The sequence below is a fragment of the Ictidomys tridecemlineatus genome, chromosome 1 (genome assembly GCF_052094955.1).
Source record: "Ictidomys tridecemlineatus isolate mIctTri1 chromosome 1, mIctTri1.hap1, whole genome shotgun sequence".
Lineage (NCBI taxonomy): Eukaryota > Metazoa > Chordata > Mammalia > Rodentia > Sciuridae > Ictidomys > Ictidomys tridecemlineatus.
Window position 1 is genome coordinate 24,784,708 of NC_135477.1, and position 18,517 is coordinate 24,803,224.

Sequence of the window (18,517 nt, forward strand, 5' to 3'; positions counted from 1 at the left end):
CGGATATTCTGATTAATCATTTTTTTCCCATTTGAACCCATACCTGGCAGAAAAATTGTCAGGTGCTTAGCCATTTAATCTTCCCAATAACCCTACAAAGTATATGTATTTTTATGATCCATGAAGCAACTTCCCAAAGTTCTCCCATTTATTAGCTGGGGTGTATTCCCAAGCAATACAGCCCTAGAGCCTACCTTTTGATCCCTGAGCAGATCCTCAAAATCTCTGGCCTTAAGCAATAAGTCCCAGTTGGAGTCAGTTTTGCCCCTAGGACACAACTTGCTATCTGGAGACATGCTGGCCCAGAACAATGGTTTTCAATCCCAGTCACAAGAAAAATCATCTACAGAGGTTTTTGAAATCTTAATACTACTCAGGTCATATTCAAGCCCAAATAAGTCAGAATTTGATACTTTTTGAAGCCCAGATGGTCCCCAGGCTGAGAACTTCTGACCCAATAGAGACTCCTGTTTGATGACCATGTCTAGCAGCAGTGCCTGTGAAATACACTGGGATGGCTGACTCCAGGCCTGAAAGTCACTTTGGCCTCCAGTACCCATGAAACCAGCAATCTGCATTCTTGTCCCTGCACCCCAGCAAGTCTGATGCAGATAGCCACCTTTTATTTAGGAAAATCCTCTTCGGGTGTTTTACCTGTTGAGTGAGGAATAGGATTCCCACTCCCATTCCCACCAATCCAGCTCTCTTTCCCTCCCTCTCCCTCTCTCACATGGACCTAAGAAGTAGGAATGACTGGCTTTAATCAATCTGTAACAAAATGAGCTTCTCCAGAGGTATATTGATGGGAGAGTCCTGCAGCAGAGGGAACATGCTACTTCAAACAGCTAAAGAAGAACTCTGAAAAAAAACACTAGGAGGCAGTGGCAAGTGGCACTTAGAGTAGGCTTCCCTTGACTAGGCAAAAGGGAGTAGTTGTGTTATCAAAAGTGGTTCTTAAGCCCGCTAGAGTAGGCAGCCCTAGCTGACAGAAGGCTGGGCCTCCATGCCCCATGGCAGTCACCACATGTAGCCCTATCCTTTCTGGTCCTCTTTCCTCCTGCCCCACAGAGGAACCATGTCTCTGAGCCCAGCCCTTGCTCAAACTGAGCCAGACAGCTAGGGAGGAAAAGACTTCAATGACATTCCTAGCTAAGTTCCAGGAGCTCCCATCTGCCATCTCCTCTATGCTGCACCCAAAGAAGGTGCACTAGCAGGACACTGGCAAAAGTGGCTCCTGCTCCCTGACTGGGGCAGTGTCCTCAACAGGGTAGCCTTACTGCACCTCTCACACTGTCTTAATGTCCAGGGTTTGGACCTGTGCCAAATTCTGGCGCTGGGCCTTGACCATGTGCAGGCGCCTCCCGTGCAGTGTGAACTGGGACCAGGTGAAGAGCTGTAGCAGTGCACAAGTGATAGGTACCAGCACCAGCAGGTAGAAGCAGCCCTGGCGGAGCGTGGGGGCCTGTGCTGGGGCTGGAGCTGGTGGCTCTGGCCAGGGCTGGGCACTCCCAACAGGGGTCATTGGAGGCTGTTGGAAAAGATCATGACCTAGGACAAGAGAGCATAGAAAGTATATGGTCAACAGTTCCTTTCCAAAGTCCATGGAGTGACATTTCAAATGTCATGTGTCCCAAACCACAACTCTTGATGCCTCCCGTAAACCTGCTCCTCCCAATCTTCCCTTTTTGTGAATGATACCACCATCTACCCAATAATTCAGGCCAAATCCTGCAGGCCTGCCTCAATTCCTTAGTTAACTTCATCACTCTCCATACCCAGTCTTTGTCTCCCCCAACTCCAAAATGCATCCCACCTGCCACCACACTGGCTCAAACACTCCATTGCCTCTGTCACACTCTTCCAATTATCCTCCTGCTATTCCCACTCTGGCTTCCCTATGATCCAATCTGTCCTCCCATAAAATAGCCATAGTGAACTTTCCAAAACATCCATCAGAGCAGGCATGGTGATCCATTCCTGGATTCCCAACTACTGGCTGGTGGGGTGGGGAGTAGGGCTGGAGGATCACAAGTTCAAGGCTAGCCTAGGCAGCTTAGTGAGACCCTGTCTCAAAATAGGAATTTTAAAAAAGAGCTGGGAGGGGCTAGGGATAAAGCTCAGTTGGTGGAGTGCTTGCCTTTATATGCACAAGGCCATGGATTCAACCTTAAGCACCACAAAAAATAAAAGAGCTGGGAGGTATAGCTCAGTGGTAGAATACTTTCCTGGGCATGAGAGGTCCTGAGTTCAATCCATACTACCGTAAAATAAATAAATAAATAAACAAACAAAATCAGACCACATCACTGCACAGCTTGTAACTCTCCCAATATCTTCCCTGTGCAATAAATAAAATCCAAACCCCATACAAAGTTCTCTCCAAATCTCCTGATACACATTGTAACTCTCAGAATCAGAGTTTGCATCAATTGCACATTTGCCATCCCCTCTGCCTATTATTCACTGAGACCTTTTCTTGACCAAACCTTGCCATTCAGTTCACATCCTGAGGGTCACCTTCAAGGAGAGGCCTTGTATAGCCATATTTAGCGGCTTCTCAGCCATAGGGTCTCATCTTTCCCCATCTATTTTACTACGACATTCCATTATTTGATACATTCTTGTTTGTTGTTTATTGCCAACACCCTGCTCCCAATCAGAGTATAAGCTCTGTGATAACAAAGACCTTGTCTGTTACTCATTGTGATCTCCCCAGCACATAGAGTAGGTGTTCTATACTCACTGAATGGATGAACAAATTAATGAAAGAATAAATGAATCTGAGACCAAGTTCCTCTACCTGTGTGGGAAAGGCTATCCTGGTTAGCAGCCCAGGATAGACCAGGCCTAGCAAGTGGCCATTTTCTCTTCCTCACAAGATTGTCAGGTGGTGTTCCAGGTAAGCTGTACCTGTGGAGCCTCACCTGTATAGAAGCAGAGCAGCCAGGTGCCCAGCAGTGGGGCAAAGGTCTGGCCTGGTTTCGTCACCAGGGCAACCATGCCAAAGAGAAGCGCTGAGGCCGCCTGTTTACGATGGTTCAGCACCAGGTCCTCATCCACCAGGTCAGTGACCACCAGGGTCAACAGCTTGCAGGTGCCCTCAGTGAAAACACGGTTACTGCCAGCAGAGGGAGTAGGCAAGGGTGAAAGGTGGGATAAAGGGATGGGGGTGGGGGTGGGGATGAGTTCGAGCAGAAGCATACCTGGCGATGAAGAAGCAGAGCAGGCCAGGATGGTCTGGGCCAGCCACCAGCATGAGCAGGCTAAGGCCCAGCTTGAGCAGAAAGAGACCCCGCACTACTGCGTAGACACCCCAGCGCTGACACAGGGGCAGGAAGTAGAGGTTGTTGAGATGGGGAGCGACATAGGAGACACCTGGGGAAGGAAGAGGGCCTTGTCTTGTCAGGGGCACTGCCATAGCCTCAGCAGTGATTGACATTGTAACTCTAAGAATCAGACTTTGCATCAATTGCACACTAACAATGTGCTGGGCTCTGTGCTAAGAGTGTCACACACTTTTTAATTTTTCTTTTTGGTACTGGGGATTAAACCCAGGGCTTTGCATATACAGGGAAATTTAATACCACTGAACTACTTCCCTAGCCCTTTCTTTTTTTCTTTCCCTTTCTTTTTTTTTTTTTTTTTTTTTTTGGTACTGGGGATTGAATCCAAGGATGCTGAGCTATATTTACAATCCTTTATAAAAATTTTGAAACATGGTCTCACTAAGTTGCTGAGGCTAGCTTTGAACTTGCAATCCTCCTGTCTCAGCCTCCAGAGTTGCCTGAATTACAGACATGCAAATATGTCTGGCTTTCCCAGCCCTTTGAAATTTTATTTTGAGATAAGGTCTGGCTAAGTTGACCAGGCTGGCTTTGAACTTGTGATCCTGCTGCCTCAGTCTCTGGAGTAGCTGAGATTATAAGTGTGTACCACACCACATGTTTATATCTAATCTTCCCAAGCCTTTAAAGTAAATAAGAGTTGTCCCTTGGTATCCTCAGGAGACTGATTCCAGGATAACCCAGGGAAAACAAAATCCATAGATTTTTAAGTCTTTTATATAAAATGACATAGTATTTGCATCTGATTTAGTCACATCCCACATACACACTTTAAATTATCTCTTATTACTTATAATACCTAATACCATATACATGTCATATAAATAATTGTCATACTATTTACTATATAAATATAAATTGTCATACTATTTGATACATGTTGATATAAACTATATTGTTTAGAGGCTAATGACAAGAAAACAAGACTATATGTTTAATGCAGATACAATTTTTTTTCCTGAATATTTTTAATCTGTGGGTTGGTTGAGTCCACGGATATGGAGCCCACACATCCAGGATTTCTCCTTACTTTACAAGCGAGAAAGGGAGGCCCCAAAAAATGACATACTGAAGACTATCCAGGGAGAGAACAAGGTCAAGACACACCCAGGCTTATCAGATATAGTCCTCACTGCTAAGCAACCACTGCACTGCACCATAACGCCTCTGGGTGGCACCATCACCAAGAGGATTAGCCTGTGCGTCAGTCCCTCCCGGAAACCCACCACCTCAGGAAAACAGAGCTGGCCCCAAGGTGCAATGCCCTGGCAGATTCATCCCTGCCCTCTGCCACCTGGCCCTCAGCTAGACCACGCCTGCAGCTGGGCTAGGGGCTCTGGGTACAGCCTCTATCCTTAGCCTGCCTGAGGCACCCACTCACCCAACAGGAAGGAGCCAGTGGAGAGAGAGATGTGGTCTGACAGCAGATGCTCCAGGAAGAGGGGGAAGAAGTTGCTGTTGAAGTGGCAGTGGAACACCTATAAGCCAACAGGGCAGTAAGGAGGGTGACCCCAGCAGGGCCATAAGCCAATAGGGGAAGCACATGTCTCCTGGTCCTCAGAGCAGTAGAGAACTGGCTTCTGTCCCCAAGTCCCTAAACATGGAACATGCCAGAAAAAGATCTAAAGCCACATTCCTGTTGGTTATCAAAAAGTTAGAGACATAATAAAATGATAATTGGAATAAGTTTTTCTTTTAATTGAAAACACATTAGTAAAACAAGTCTCAAGACATTTAAAAAATTGGTTTCTAAATGTAGCTAATTTGTACACTACATGGGTTTTAGGAGTGGCACTTGGTGTTTTAAAAAGATTATAACAGAGTCCCAATAGGAGACAATCTTTCAGCCCTCACTTTGTAAGTAAGGACAAGGCTACCCAGAGAGGATGAGACCTACCTGAAATCATTCAGAGAATGCTATGACCCAGGTTTAATATCCCAACCTTGTCCCTGTCACCAAATTGCCCAGCAAGTTCTCCTAAATGCCCAACTCCTGAGGCACCTGTCCACTAGAGTGTGAGATAGTCCAGTCACTGGGGGAAAGATACCATTCCCAATACCTGCACCAGGTCCATGCCCACGAACCACAGGAAGTTTTGGTGGCGTGCCAGCTGCCGGAGGTATTGGCCCAAGGTGATGCTGCCCACTTCCTCACTGCCCACTAGCAGCTCCTCTCCATACAGGCTATGGGCAGAGGGGAGTTGAGAACTGCTGGGGCTGGGCCAAAGTCTGCTCCCACCCTAGAGCAGCCACCCATCAGCCAAAGGACTCAGCATCAGCCTGGGATCCCAGCATTGATGGCCACTCACCCACCATCCATGGCCAGGGTTGAGCACCCAGGGTCCTTTCCAGCCACTTCAACCCGCCGCCTCAGTAGTTGCGTGGCCCCCAGAAAGCCCAGCCCAGAGCCAGCAGCCAGTGCCACACAGAAGGCGCGGAAGGAGGAGAAGTCCTCCTTGTTCCAAAAGGCGTAGGAGGCAAAGACAGAGAGGGAGCCAGCTGCACTGAAGAGGGAGCAGTAGAAGTTGAGATGGGTGCGGTCGTGGGCTGAGAGTGCCAGGTCGGCCAACAAGGCATGATGGTGAAGGTCCACGAGTGTCAGGAAGCCATCATAGAGGCACAGGCACAGCAAGAACTGTAGGCCAGCTGGGGCCCAAGGCACCCAGAATGCCAGGAAGGACAGTGCCAGCAGTGGCCCGTGCCTGCCCAGCGCCCGTACCCGTGCCAGCACCACAGCCCTTGAGGAGAGCCTGGCGCCAGACCTGCCAGGGAGAGGAGGGTGTTGGGAAATGCCCTTTTGGCCTTGGCTGGCCCCAGTTCCCGTCCAGGCCTCGGAGGAGGGACAGAGGCCTAAAATGTAGGGTACACATCAGGATGCACCCAGTCTCCAGTCTCCAACTTAGGAAGCACAGCTTACCAGTGGGTGCACTCTTTCCTCTGCCCTACCCGCCCCCCCTCTAGTCTGTCAGTTGATGGCCAAAGGGCAATGGGGTACCCACTTCTCAGGCTTGGGGGCAGTGATGAGCCCAAGCATGAGGAAAGGCAATCTGATGGGAGCAGCATAGGGTGTTTGCTGCGCAGAGTTCTGAGAAGCCACATAAGCCAAGCCGGGGTCAGTCTCTTCCCTGGTGAGCAAGGCAGGGGTTAGGCAAAGCCAATTTTTCAACTTGAACAGAGCCTGCCCTGGCCCGTGGGAAGGGAGTGGATCCATATCCAACACTTGAACTGGCCTTTCTTTCCCCACCCCGAATGCAGGCAGGGGTCCTCCAGGACAAGAGACAGGTGGGAACTGAAGCTCTTTTGAGCCATCCCCAAATACAAACCAGGGCTGAGAGCTGAGGAACTGGCGGTCACTTAGCCAGCCGAAGAGGGGGTCGTTGAGGCTGTTCCAGAGGAGAAACACGGTCTACAGGCAAAAGGAGATGGGCACAGTGGGGTCCAGGCAGCTTCTAGCAGAACTCCCCACCCCTCAAAGATGGCCCCAGCTGTGCTGCCTGCAGACCTTGCGGTCAGTTCCTCTGCTCAGACCCACACTCCCAGCCACTCACTTATCAATGCCTCATCCAGGGCCCAGCTAGTAAGTATAACCAGATGACAAATTAGCATGTGTGATTATACTGTACATGAATGTAAAGAACAATGAATATATGACAATAGCCAGGAAACTAATCTAATCCCCACTGAGAAGTCATCAAAGCCTCCACCAGCTTTTCTGGCTGAGTCTTGGTAGGCAACCTGGCCTGCCTTATGTCCCTGAATAGGTGGGACTCAGCACCTGCCATCTACCTAGCAGCCTATGCACCCACCAGGCTGACTGCCCAGTGCTGATCCTACCTCTCCAACCCAGAAGGCTACTTTGTTGATCTTGTATACTGAGACAAAGGTGTCCACATAGTAGAGCAGGAACACATTGTGCAGGATGGAGGTGAAGAGGGCCAGGGAGCCATAGACCACAGCTGTGGGCAGGCCCAATAACCAGGCTTGGGGCCATCCCAGCCCCATGACTACCAGCCTGATTTAACCCCAGGAGCTCATGGCTACCAGCAGTCTCCCCATTCTTGTCCCTGGAAAAGAAAGAGCCAGTTAGCAGCAATGATCAGAGACTACTCTGCTCCTAACCCTGTGTTCTGAGTCCTTTAAAAACTCATTTTCAGGGCCGGGGTTGTGGCTCAGAGGTAGAGCACTTGCCCAGCATGGGTGAGGCACTGAGTTTGATTCCTGGCACCACATTAAAAAAAATAAATAAAATAAAGGTATTATGTCCATCTACAACTAAAAAAAATTTTTTTTTAAAAATTGGGGTTGGGGATATAGCTTAGTTGGTAGAGTGCTTGCCTTGCATGCACAAGGCCCTGGGTTCAATCCCCCCCCCAAAAAAAATAGAATTTAAATGAGCTGGGGTTGTGGCTCAGTGGTAGAGTGCTTACTAGCATGGGTGAGGCACTGGGTTCGATTCTCAGCATCACATATAAGTAAATAAATAAACATCAATCAACATCTAAAATAATAAAAAATTTTAAAAAATGTAAACTCATTTTCAGCCAAGTGTGGGAGCACATACCTGTAATCCCAGCTACTTGCAAGGCTAAGGCAAAAGAATTACATGTGAAAGGCCAAGGCTGGGGTGTAATTCTGTGGCAGAGTACTGTGTAGCATGTGTAAGGACCTGGGCTCAATCCCCAGTATTAGCCCCCCACCCCTGTAAAAAAAATTAAAAAATGTATTACAGCCAGGACTTGGTGGTGCACAACTATAATCCCAGTGGCTTGGGAGGCTGAGGCAGAAGGATCACAAATTCAAAGCCTGCCTCAACAACTTAGTGAGGCCCTAAGCAACTCAGTGAGACCTGGCTCTAAATAAAACATAAAAAAGGGCTGGGGGCAGCTTGGGAGGCTGAGGCAGGAGGATCGCAAGTTCAAAGTCAGCCTCAGCAAAGGTGAGGAGCTAAGCAACTCAGTGAGACCCTGTCTCTAAATAAAATACAAAATAGGGCTGGGGATGTAGCTCAGTGGTTGAGTGCCCCCGAGTTCAATCTCCAATACAAAAAAAAAAAAAAAAGGACCTGGGGATGTGGCTCGGTGACTGAGTGCCCCTGGATTCACTTACCAATACCAAATAAATAAATTGCAAGTTCAAGTCCAGCCTGGAAACTGAATGAGACACTGTCTCAGGAAAAAAAAAAAAAAATGGTAGAGAACTTGCCTAGCCATGCAAGGCCCTGGGGTTCAATCACACACACTTTTTTGTTAGTACCAAATGCATACACACTCATTTCCAGTGGGAGAGAGTTTATACATAAAACAAATATGGAGAATCACTAGTGGAGGACAGCAATGCCAAGTTACCATTACTCTGGAAGTAACTCAACAAAACTGATAAGGCCTCTGGGAAGAGAAGACAGGCACTCTACAAGTGTTGGGGTAGGCTGTGTGCTAGGGCTAGATGCTCAGTATCTTTTACACCCACACTGTGCAACCTTAACGGTCTGGACGTGACCGCCTGGGACTTGGGCACATAATGTACTTACAGTGCATCCTCAGATAAGTTAACTTGGAATGAAATCCAAGTTTTTTTGTTTGTTTTTTGTTTTTTTGGTGTTAGGGATCGAACCCAGGACCTTGTGCATGCAAAGCAAGCACTCTATCAACTGAGCTATGTCCCAGCCCTTAATCCAAGTTTTTGTTTCTTTTTCTGTAAAATGAGAAAAGGGATGATTATACCCACTTTGCAAAATAATGTAAGGGTTAATTTTAAAAAAGTAAATTTAAAAATGCTTTTAAAAAAGAATTTAAGGATTCACAGAAAGTGCTTTTTTTGCGGGGGGCAGGGTATTACGATTGAACTCAGAGGCACTCAACCACTGAGCCACATTTCCAGCCTTATTTTGTATTTTTATCTAGAGACAGGGTCTCACTGAGTTGCTTAGTGTCTCACTGTTGCTGAGGCTGGCTTTGAACTTGAGATCCTCCTGCCTCAGCCTCCCAGGCCACTGGGATTACAGGAATGCACCACCTTGCCTGGATGATAGTGTAATTATTATCTTTACAAAATACCTACAAAGTTTATAGCATTATTATGATTTTATAGGAGAGCAACCCCAAGTTCAGAGATGGTATCTTGACCAATGTCACACAGCAAAAAAGTAACATATTGCACTCAGATCCATCTGACATAAAAACATTTTCTGCTATTTGTCTTCCCAAATCAGGTTCTCATATACATTGTTGGAGAGAAGGGAAGAAACCCAGTGTCATGTCTGCACTGTGATAAGAATGATAAGATGTAATCCCAGCAACTCTGGAAGCTAAGGCAGGAGAATCACAAGTTCAAAGCCAACCTTAGCAAATCAGTGAGGCCCTAAGCAACTTAGTGAGACCCTGTCTCAAAATAAAAAAAAAATTAAAAGGGCTGGGAATATGGCTCAGTGGTTAAGCACCCCTGAGTTCAATCCCCAGTACCAAAAAAAAAAAAAAAAAAAAAAAAAGATATGGGCCAGGGATATAGCTCAGTGGTAGAGTGCTTGCCTAACATGCACAAAGCCCTGGGTTCTACTGCCAGTATCACAAAAAATAAATAATATAAGAGTCCACACTGCTCATGCACTTGATTCCAGAAATTCCATTCTAACAAACTAACTACAAAGGAATATGGAGAGAGATATTCACAGTGGCAACATTTATAAACAGCAAAAAGCAGGATACAGGGGCTGAAGTTTGGCTCAGTGGTAGAGTGCTCGCCTAGCATGCACAAGGCACGGGGTTCGATCCTCGGCACCACATAATGTAAAATGAAGATATTGTGTCCACCTAAATCTAAGAAATAAATTTTTTTTAAAAAAAAAGCAGGATACAGCCCAAGAATGAGCAAAGGAGGGCTAAGGATATAGCTCAGTTAGTAGAGTGCTTTCCTTGCATGCACAAGGCCCTGGGATCAATCCCCAGCACCACAAAAATAAATAAATAAACAAATAAATAAATAAGAATGAGCAAAGGGACTGGCTTAGCAAACTCCAAGCTGTGTACAAAGGGCCCACAAATGGGCTGCATCAGTACATGAGGACAGAAACGCAAGAACACACCATGCAAAGAGAGACCATGGAGTGGGGGTGTAGGGCACCTACCTAGCCTGCACAAGGTCCTAGTGTTCAATCCCTAGCACTGGAGGGAGAGAGGGGGAGAGAGGGGGAGAGGGAGAGAGGGAGAGAGGGAGAGAGGGAGAGAGGGAGAGAGGGGGGGAGAGAGAGAGAGATAGAGAGAGAGAGAGAGAGAGAGAGAGAGAGAGAGAGAGAGAGAGAGAGAATAACTGACTCATGCACAAAGATTGAGAGCCAGACCCACCATGAGAGGAAAAGGAAATAAAAGTAAGATTTTAATTACTGGAGACTTTGTTAAAATACAGATGCTGACTTAGTGGGTCTGGGGAGGGACCTGAGATTCTGCTTTTCTAACACTTCCAGGTGAGGCTGCTGCTGGTCTGTGGCCACATTTTTTTTTTTTTTGTAGTTGGGTATGGACAGCATACCTTTATTTTATTTGTTTATTTTTATGCAGTGCTAAGGCTCAAAACCAGTGCCTCATACATGGTAGGCAAGCGCTCTGGCATTGAGCTACAGCCCCAGACCTGCAACCACACTCTTTAAGCAGCAAGGCATTAAGTTTGTCTCTTCTTTTAGACTCAAAGCTACTGTTTTCTTTTCAGAAAAATAATTCCCACATGTGCCTATCTGACCCTTTGAGGGAAGCCACAGAGGCTTCCTCCTCTCAAATTTTATGTTGTGAATCATATGTTCAAATCTTAACTCCCCAACCTATGAATATGCTCATATTAGAGAATGGTATTTGTACAGTTGTAACCAGGTTAAAATGAAGTCATACAGAATTAGGATGGGCCTAATGACAGGTGTCCTTACAAGGAAAGGGAAATCTGGACACAGAGAAGCTGGCCATGTGAAGATGAGGCAGGAATCGGTGATGCAGCTACAAGTCAAGGAATGTGAGGACTGCCAGCAACCACCAGTAGCTACAAGAGGGATGGAAAGGTGCTTCCCTAGAGCCTCCAAGAATAATATGACCCTGCTAATGCTCTGACTTCAGATTTCTACCGTACAGAACCATGACAGAATAAATGGTTACTTTAAGCCATCCAGTTTATGTAATTTGTTGTGGCAGCCAGAGGACTCCAAAGGGCTGATCCTCAGAGAGCCTGTTACCCTCAGCCCAAGCCTGACCATGGCTCAGGTATCCATGCACACACACTCACAGAGGGCCAAAATCTGTTTTTCCTTGGCCCCGGTCCAAGAGAAGCAGCAGCACCTCCAAGGGACCTGTCCTTGTCCTCAACCTTAAAGGCTCCCTCTGGCTGATGAGCCACTGGCCTCATGGTGGGAACCCAAGAGGAGAAGTGGTCAAAACTACCTGAAATCCACCACTAACCCTTTGAGAATCTCCTCTGGACTGGACCACAGTGATCCTACCTCACCCACAGCAGCAGGATGGGCAAGTGAGCCCAGAGGAAATGCTTGTCTTTTTTCCCTCAGAGATGGAGGTGTGACCGACATATAGAAAAGCACATATTCAAAGTGTACAGTCAGGAAAGTTATAATGTGTACACTTGTGACACCATCACTCATCACCCTAAGTTTCCTCCAACACTGCTTTTTTTTTCTTTTTTCTTTTGTAGTGGGAATTGAGCCTAAGGGCGCTTTACCACTGAGCTACATCCCCAGCCCTTTTTATTTTTTGAGACAGGGCCTCACTAAATTGCTGAGGCTGGCTTTAAACATGTGATCCTCCCAGGCCACTAGGATTACAGGCGTGCACTACTGTACCCAGCCTAGGCCCTTTTAATTTTTTTATTTTACTTTTTAAAAAAATATTTTTTAGTTGTAATTGGACACAATACCTTTATTGTATTTAGTTTTATGTGGTGCTGAGGATTGAGCCCTGTGCCTCACACATGCTAGGCAAGCGCTCTACCACTGAGCCACAACTTCAGCCCCCCTTTTTCTTTTTTTAAAGAGAGAGTGAGAGAGGGGAGAGAGAGAGAGAGAGAAAGAGAATTTTTTTTAATATTTATTTTTTAGTTCTCGGCGGACACAACATCTTTGTTGGTATGTGGTGCTGAGGATCGAACCCGGGCTGCACGCATGCCAGGCGAGCGCGCTACCGCTTGAGCCACATCCCCAGCCCCCGCTTTTTATTTTTCGAGAGAGAGTCTTACTGAGTTCCTGAGGTCTTGCTAAGATACTGAGGCTGGGACTAGGTCTGTAGCTCAGTGACAGAGCACTTGCCTAGCATGTGTGAGGCACTGAGTTCAATCCTTAGCACCATATAAAAATAAACAAATAAAATAAAGGCATTTTATCCATCTACAACTACAAAAAAAGAAAAAAGAAAAAAAAAAGATACTGAGGCTGGCCTCAATGCCTCAGCCTCCCAGGTTGCTGGGATTAAAGGCGTGTACCTGGCAATGCTTTTCAAAGAGAATGGAGAGAAGACATGACTGGAGTTCTCAAATGTCTTGACTCTACTATTTACTACCTGTATGACCTGAAACAATTTACTTAACCTCTCTGTGCCTCAGTCATAAGGTGTTGTTAAGAGGCAAAGAGAAAATACTTATAAGCACTAAGCACAAAATAGTGAGTACCAAAACTTGAGATGTGATGGCTAGTGGATCTCTCTACCCACCAATAAACTGGAAGCCTCATGACCTGCCACACAAGAATGGGTAAGAATTAAATGAGATGCCCCTCAAGGGTTATGACATGGGGGCCATAAAACACAACATACACCCCCATTACTATCCTTAACTTAGGTCACTCTCTCTGATCCCCCCCTGAGCTTCATAGAACTCCCTTGTTCAACTCCACAGCCTTTGTCAAAAAGCAGGAAGCTGGGCTGGGGCTTTGGCTCATGGTAGAGTGCTTGCCTAGCATGTGCAAGGCACTGGGTTCAAGCCTCAGCACCACAGAAAAATAAATAAATAAAATAAAGGTATTGTGTCCAACTACAACTAAAAAATAAATATTTAAAAAAAAAGGAGTAAAGCCTGCTGACTCATAAGCAGATGCCCAGTATCCTGCCATTATCATTGGAGGTGAACACTTAAGGTCCTCAGCCTCCACCAGCTGGCTCCCTATTCCCCCTGGAGTGATGTTAGAAAATCTCAAAGCATGGTGAGATGGAAAGGCTATAACTTTTGCCATCAGAAAGGCCCAGTTCAAATTCCAACTGCACTTCCTAAAAGTATAACCTCAGACAAGTCTCCCTGGCTTAGCCTTGGTTTCCTCACATGCAAAATGGGGCCATAAAGTCTGTCTGTATAGGAGTACAGAAAAGATTAAATTAATGTCCAGAAAACCCAGAGCATCATGCCTGTCACATGGTTGATGCTCAGAAACTACCTGTTTCTTATAACAGATCAGGGTAGGAGTCGGTGAATATCCTGATACTCGTGTCCCTCACACAAGTAAGTGAACTGGAGAAAAAGATGGAAAAAGGGTAAAGTCAAAAAAGGCAAAGAGCAGAAATACATCCAACAAATGCCAGAGACAAAGCTCCACCGTAAGTCTGAGCTGGAGGCAAAGCTACCTGTCCAGGTGAATCAGCCTTGAAAGGGAGAGGGGCACAAGGGGGGTCTTCATCAGTTTCTTTTCCAGATTCCACTCCTCCATCAGCAAAGCCTTCCCTACTCTCCTCCCCACTCTTCACCACCACATTAGAGGCAGTCCTGCCTCTCCCAGGGAAGAGCAGCATGGAGCACATGCTGGCCTAGCTGCATAAACTGCCATCTGTAACCTGCAACCAACATCACGCCCCACTGAAACCTTATACCAAAGTCTGCTGAAGGTCCCACAGTCCATCCCTGCCCTAAGAATAGTCCCAATTGGTGGCCTTGGGTACACCCTACTCTCTCTCCCTGGACCAGTAGGATGTTGATGCCAACCTGTCAGCTGGCTGTGTGGCTGAAATGCAAAAGCAATCTAAATAGTCTAAAGCATCAAGCAAAATGCCTGGCACATACAATACTCAATAAATGATAGCTATTACTAATTTTTTTTCCTATCTCTGAAGTTTATTTTCAGGTTTTTAAAAGATGAGTCAATGACTCTCCCAACCCCCCGCCATAAGTCCATGACTGAAGTTGTCTTTGCAGCACCCAGCACTGATGCCTCTTGGTACCCGGAACATCCCTTTCTCATCTGCCATCCCCAATATTCTTATTTAAATACCACCTCCACCTTTGTTCATGCTGTCCGTTCCATCCATGATATCCTAGATATAACTCCATACCATTTCTCAGGCATTTAGAGGATGCCTGGCTTTCACATCGTGAATCCCTACAGCTCTGTTGCTACTCCCAGCCACATTTCATAGATGAAGAAACCAAGGCTCTGAAGATTAAATAACTGGCCCAGGGTCACAGAGCTACTAGGTAATGGAGCCAAGATTCAAAATGTTTATTTTTTAAATTTTTTTTTAGCTGTAGATGGACACAATATCTTTATTTTAAAATTTTTTTTGTAGTTGTAGATGGACAGAATGCCTTTTTTGTTAATATTTATGTGGTGCTAAGGATTAAACCCAGTGCCTCACACATGCTAGGCAAGTGCTTTGCCACTTGAGCTACAGTCCTAGCCCTTATTTGTTTATTTTTATGTGGTGCTGGGGACCAAACCCAGGGCCTCACGCATGCTAGGTAAGCGCTCTACCACTGAGCTACAACCCCAGGCCTCAAAATGTTTTTTGACTTTTTAGTCATTTAAATTTAGCATTTCTCACCTTACTATGTACCTTCTTCTACCATCTCAGCAAATCCTGCTCATCCAAGACCCAGGTCAGTGTCATAAACCTTCCCAGGTATACTAAGTCAGGATTCTCTCTTCTTTTCAGATACCTGTCCCCAGTATCAAGCATGCAAATGCTTCCCTTACCCTCCTCCAGCCCACAAGCTCCTGAAAGGCAGGACCAGTGAGCCCAGCCCCTGATTTTTACCTCTGCCTCTACCAGGCTCCTTCACCACATACAGGTGCTCAGTTAATGCCTGATAGGTCTACTTACCCCTAAAAGGCCAATATGCGCATCCACCTGCTGCCCTCAAAGAGCAACCATGAGAAAATTCCCCAGACCCTACTGTACCCCAATTTGCTGTTCCACTTGGCTGTGAGAATTAGAAAAAGGCAAGCTTGATGTGTCCCTCTGAATAAAACATTTAAAACAAAACAACATAGGCAGAAAGAGGAATATTTATACTAGCAAAGAGTATTAAGCTTTCATCAATGCACAGCCCCATGCTAAGAAAAACAGAAACAATGTGGGCAGAGAGCTCAGAGGAGGGAGGCAGAAATGGGGCCAGATCAGGAAGGAAGGTTGTTGTAACCCTCACACAACAGTCTATCCTGAGGATCGTGGAAGAGGAGATACTGACTGGGGGTGGGAGGTGACAGAATCACATCTGTTTGAAAGAAACCCTCTAGCATTTTTTCTCCCCTCTTTACCCCATCAGGTTCCTAGGAGATTTAAAAAAAAAAAAAAAACTAGAAATGCAAACAGATGTCCCTGATTTCTGAACCAACCTATGATTTTAATTTTTTTATTTCATTTTTTAAAAATATTTTTCAGGGGCTGGGGTTGTGGTTCAGTGGTAGCCTGCCTAACATGTGTGAGGCCCTGGGTTCGATCCTCAGCACCACATATAAATAGACAAAGTTAAAAAATCCATTGGCAACTAAAAAATATTTTTAAAATAAATAAATAAAATAAAAATATTTGGGCTGGGGATGTGGCTCAAGCGGTAGCGCGCTCGCCTGGCATGCGTGCGGCCCGGGTTCGAACCTCAGCACCACATACCAACAAAGATGTTGTGTCCGCCGAGAACTAAAAAATAAATATTAAAAATTCTCTCTCTCTCTCTCTCTCTCTCCTCTCACTCTCTCTTTAAAAAAAATAAAAATAAAAAATAAAAATAAAAATATTTTTCAGTTGTAATTGGATACAATACCTTTATTTTATTTAGTTGGTTTTATGAGGTGCTGAGGATGGAACCTAGGGCCCCACACATGCTAGGCAAGTGTTCCACCACTGAACTACAACTTCAACCCTTTTTATTTTTTGAGACAGGGTCTGGCTAAGATAGTGAGGCCGGGGCTGGGGCTGTAGCTCAAGGAATACCCATGGAGTCAGGGGAGGAAACCAAGAATGCCAGACTGGACCCTGGAATGATGAGCATCAGAAAGAGGGTGAGTGATAAGATACCCTCAGAAGGACCAAACACTGTAGGAAAGCAGTTGAGTGCAGAAGTGAGAAGCTACTAAAAAGCAAAAATTGGAGTTAGGAGCCCAGGGTCAGATCTGAATGTTATCACTAACTAGCTGAGTTTACTCCCACATCTGTGAAATGGACAAGACAATCCATTCCCTGCTTGTCCTCAGAGTATCAAATGAACAGATAAAAGTTTAAGGTACTATAAACAAAGCAAGTATTAGGTGTGACCATTTTCTCAATAAGCAGCTGACCTCTGAATTGTTTGCCGTTTCCTGCTTCAAACTCTGGAGTCATCTTCCATCTCAGTCTCCCAAAGCAGGGTCCAGTCTTAGGGGCACTGCTGGGAGGCAGCACCTTCTGTTCCAAAAAGAATGGTACCATCCTCCTCCTCAGGCTAGAAACGAACTTTCACCTCACTGGGGAAGGGACTTCCGTCTCACTCTCCCACAGGTAACTCAGGAGGCACTGGAGAAACAGCGGCTTCACCCCAAGACCCTTCCAAGCAACTGAGAAGTTCAGGATCAACCCTTTACTCAATTACTGCACTGAAACACGTGTACACATTAAAATCACCTGTGGAGCCGTTCGCAAATACCCAGGATCAGGCCTTACCTCAAACCAATAAAAATCAGAATCTCTCAGGGTGGGTCCCCTTATTGAATTTTTTTTTTTTCCAGGACTGGGGCTTAAACCCAAGGGTACTCTATCACTGTCATCATCAGCCCTTTTTATTTTAAAATTCTGAGAAAGAATCTTGTTAAATTGCCCAGGCGGTCCTCGAATTAGCGATCCTCCTGCCTCAGCCTCCGGAGTCGCTGGGATTACAGGCGTGTGCCACCACGCCTGGCACATTAATGTTTTTTTTTAAAAGCCTCCCAAGTGGGCTGGGGCTGTATCTCCGGGGCAGAGTGTTTGCCTTGCAAGTGTAAGGCACTGGGTTCAGTCCTCAGCACCACATAAAAATAAAATAAAATCATGCTGTCCATCTACAACTACAAAAATAAATAAATATATACATATATTTTAATCCTCGGAAGTGGTTCTGCGCCACCAGATTAAGAGTCATGTCAATGAATGGATCCTCGACTGCCCCATGACATCCCTCAACCCCATATGCCCAGGGAGCTATCAGACCCCTTGCATCCCCTTCCCCCTGCACCCCAAGCCTTTCTGCATGGATTTCAGCCTTAACCCTCAAACCCAGCTTCTCCCGCCATGAACCCAGAACTCTCCAAATCCACAAATCACCTCAAGGAACCCCCGAAAACAGTCTCCATGACTCCCAGAGCAGAGAGCATTCCCTACCCACTTGGGCTTGTCATTTGTGTCAGACTGGCCTCAAGTCCAACCCACGCCTGCCGGGGAGCCCAGACCACCCGCCGGCCCCTCACCGTAATCCTAGTAGGCGAAGCCTAATTCCAAGGCTGCGGAAAGCCAGGTGCGAGACAGTGCGCCTGCGCACACGAAGCCCGGGGCTTCCCGGCTCTCTCCCTCCGCCCCCGCCCAGCGATTGGCTCTGCGCAGCTCCGGGGACCGCAGCTCTGGCAGGTGACTTACGCCTGAGGCTGCAGCTGCCATGTTTATCTTGGGCTCTTGCCCTGAGCGACCAAAAACAGTGGACACTAGCAAACAGACCTGGGAACCTTCCTTCAAGCATTATGCACTGCCTGAATGCACAGCCGAGGAGGGTTTGGAGATGATAGTGGCACGACCTGGGACTCCCCTAAGGCTGGATTGTGAGCCGCTCAAGGGTGGACAGGCCCAGCTTGAGCTGTGGTGCTGAGAATCGAACCCAGTGCCTCACACATACTAGGCAGGTGCTCTGCCACTGAGCTACAGCCCTGGCCCTATTTTTAGTTTTTGTTTTCCTTTGTACTGGTGATTGAACACAGGGGCACTTTACCACTG

General features: G+C 46.4%; 1 protein-coding gene across 4 annotated transcripts; it reads right to left on the reverse strand.

The window, feature by feature from the left end:
• Window positions 1-606: 606 nt before the first annotated feature.
• Slc68a1 (solute carrier family 68 member 1) lies at window positions 607-18,120 on the reverse strand. Of its 4 annotated transcripts, none has more exons than XM_078019261.1 (10): window positions 18,001-18,098; window positions 16,861-16,966; window positions 7,179-7,408; window positions 6,668-6,750; window positions 5,654-6,106; window positions 5,405-5,528; window positions 4,726-4,822; window positions 3,204-3,375; window positions 2,925-3,118; window positions 607-1,548 (listed from the first exon to the last, which is right to left on the reverse strand). In XM_078019261.1, the coding sequence occupies exons 3-10, from the start codon at window positions 7,344-7,346 to the stop codon at window positions 1,286-1,288; spliced, it is 1,554 nt and encodes a 517-aa protein (XP_077875387.1). In that variant the 5' UTR covers window positions 7,347-7,408; window positions 16,861-16,966; window positions 18,001-18,098; the 3' UTR covers window positions 607-1,285. The 4 variants fall into 4 exon arrangements, with proteins under 4 accessions (XP_077875387.1, XP_021587521.1, XP_013217568.1 ...); XM_021731846.3 differs by having other exon boundaries at window positions 16,861-17,115; window positions 18,001-18,088; XM_013362114.4 differs by lacking the exon at window positions 16,861-16,966 and having other exon boundaries at window positions 5,654-5,848; window positions 18,001-18,120.
• Window positions 18,121-18,517: the final 397 nt, after the last annotated feature.